The sequence below is a fragment of the Pecten maximus genome, unplaced genomic scaffold, assembly GCF_902652985.1.
Source record: "Pecten maximus unplaced genomic scaffold, xPecMax1.1, whole genome shotgun sequence".
Lineage (NCBI taxonomy): Eukaryota > Metazoa > Mollusca > Bivalvia > Pectinida > Pectinidae > Pecten > Pecten maximus.
The window spans coordinates 24,590-26,022 of record NW_022979893.1 but is presented as its reverse complement, the minus strand read 5'-3'; the positions used below and the strand labels follow the sequence as shown (position 1 = coordinate 26,022).

At 51.4% G+C, this 1,433-nt stretch overlaps 1 protein-coding gene across 1 annotated transcript; it reads left to right on the top strand.

Annotated features, from left to right (window-relative positions):
• Positions 1 to 225: 225 nt before the first annotated feature.
• Positions 226 to 639, top strand: LOC117319271 (uncharacterized membrane protein YFL067W-like). The gene has a single exon (XM_033874106.1). The coding sequence runs from the start codon at positions 226 to 228 to the stop codon at positions 637 to 639; it is 414 nt and encodes a 137-aa protein (XP_033729997.1).
• Positions 640 to 1,433: the final 794 nt, after the last annotated feature.

The window sequence follows — 1,433 nt, the reverse complement described above, 5'->3', positions numbered from 1 at the left end:
GAGGGGTCAGATGTGGGTTAGGTGATAGATGTGGGAGAGGGGTAAAATATGAGAGAGGGATCAGATGTGGGAGTGGGATTAGATGTGGGAGAGTGGTCAGGTGTGGGAGAGTGGTCAGGTGTGGGAGAGTGGTCAGATGTGGGAGAGGAGCTAGATGTAGAACAGGGGTCAGATGTGTGTTAGGGGATACATGTGGGAAAGGGATCAGATGTGGGAGAGCGTTAGATGTGGGAGAGTGGTCAGATGTGGGAGAGTGGTCAGATGTGGGAGAGGGAGTCAGATGTGGGAGAGGGATCAGATGTGGGAGAGGGATCAGATGTGGGAGAGGGATCAGATGTGAGAGAGGAGTCAGATGTGGGAGAGGGGTCAGATGTGGGAGAGGGGTCAGATGTGGGAGAGGGATCAGATGTGGGAGAGGGATCAGATGTGGGAGAGGGATCAGATGTGGGAGAGGAGTCAGATGTGGGAGAGGAGTCAGATGTGAGAGAGGGATCAGATGTGGGAGAGGAGTCAGATGTGGGAGAGGAGTCAGATGTGAGAGAGGGATCAGATGTGGGAGAGGGATCAGATGTGGGAGAGGAGTCAGATGTGGGAGAGGAGTCAGATGTGAGAGAGAGGTTAGATGTGGCAGAGGGGTAAGATTTTGGAGGGGAGTCAGATGTGGGAGAGGAGCTAGATGTAGGAGAGGGATTAGATGTGGGTTAGGGGATAGATGTGGGAGAGGGGTCAGATGTGGGAAAGGGATCAGATGTGGAAGAGGGGTTGGATGTGGGAGATGGTTAGATGTAGGTGAGGGGATAGATGTGGGAGAGGGTTCAGATATGGGAGACGGATCAGATGTGATAGTGGGGTTATAGGGATAAACACTAACAGTAGGCTGCTGCCCCAGTAATAATTGGGCTGGGCTGCCTTGAATCTGGTCGAACTGCCAGAATGTTTCAAAAACCAGAATGAACTAGAATGTAGGAAACCGGTTCTAGAATATTCAAATTTTTCCTCAGTGTTGGGATAAGGGCTGGAGGGACAATACCTCCTAAATCCCCCAAGAGGGGCATCACCGTTGGCAGCCCGGGCTGCCTCATTCATAAAACCTGGCAGCCCGGCGGTCTGTCAGGGTGATTAAGTTAATGTCAACCCCCGGGGTTATATGGTCTGTCAGGGTGATTAAGTTAGTGTCAACCCCCGGGGTTAGATGGTCTGTCAATGTGATTAAGTTAGTGTAGACCCCTAGGGTTAGATGTGGGCAGCCAGGCGGTCTGTCAAGGTGATTAAGTTCGTGTCAACCCCCGGGGTTATATGGTCTGTCAAGTTGATTAAGTTAGTGTCAACCCCGGGATTAGATGGTCTGTCAAGGTGATTAAGTTAGTGTCAACCCCCGGGGTTAGATGGTCTGTCAAGGTGATTAAGTTAGTGTCAACCCCGGGATTAGATGG

What these genes read in the sequence shown, in the direction of transcription:
- LOC117319271 (XM_033874106.1), top strand. Translation starts at nt 226, where the DNA reads ATGTGGGAGAGTGGTCAGATGTGGGAGAGTGGTCAGATGTGGGAGAGG.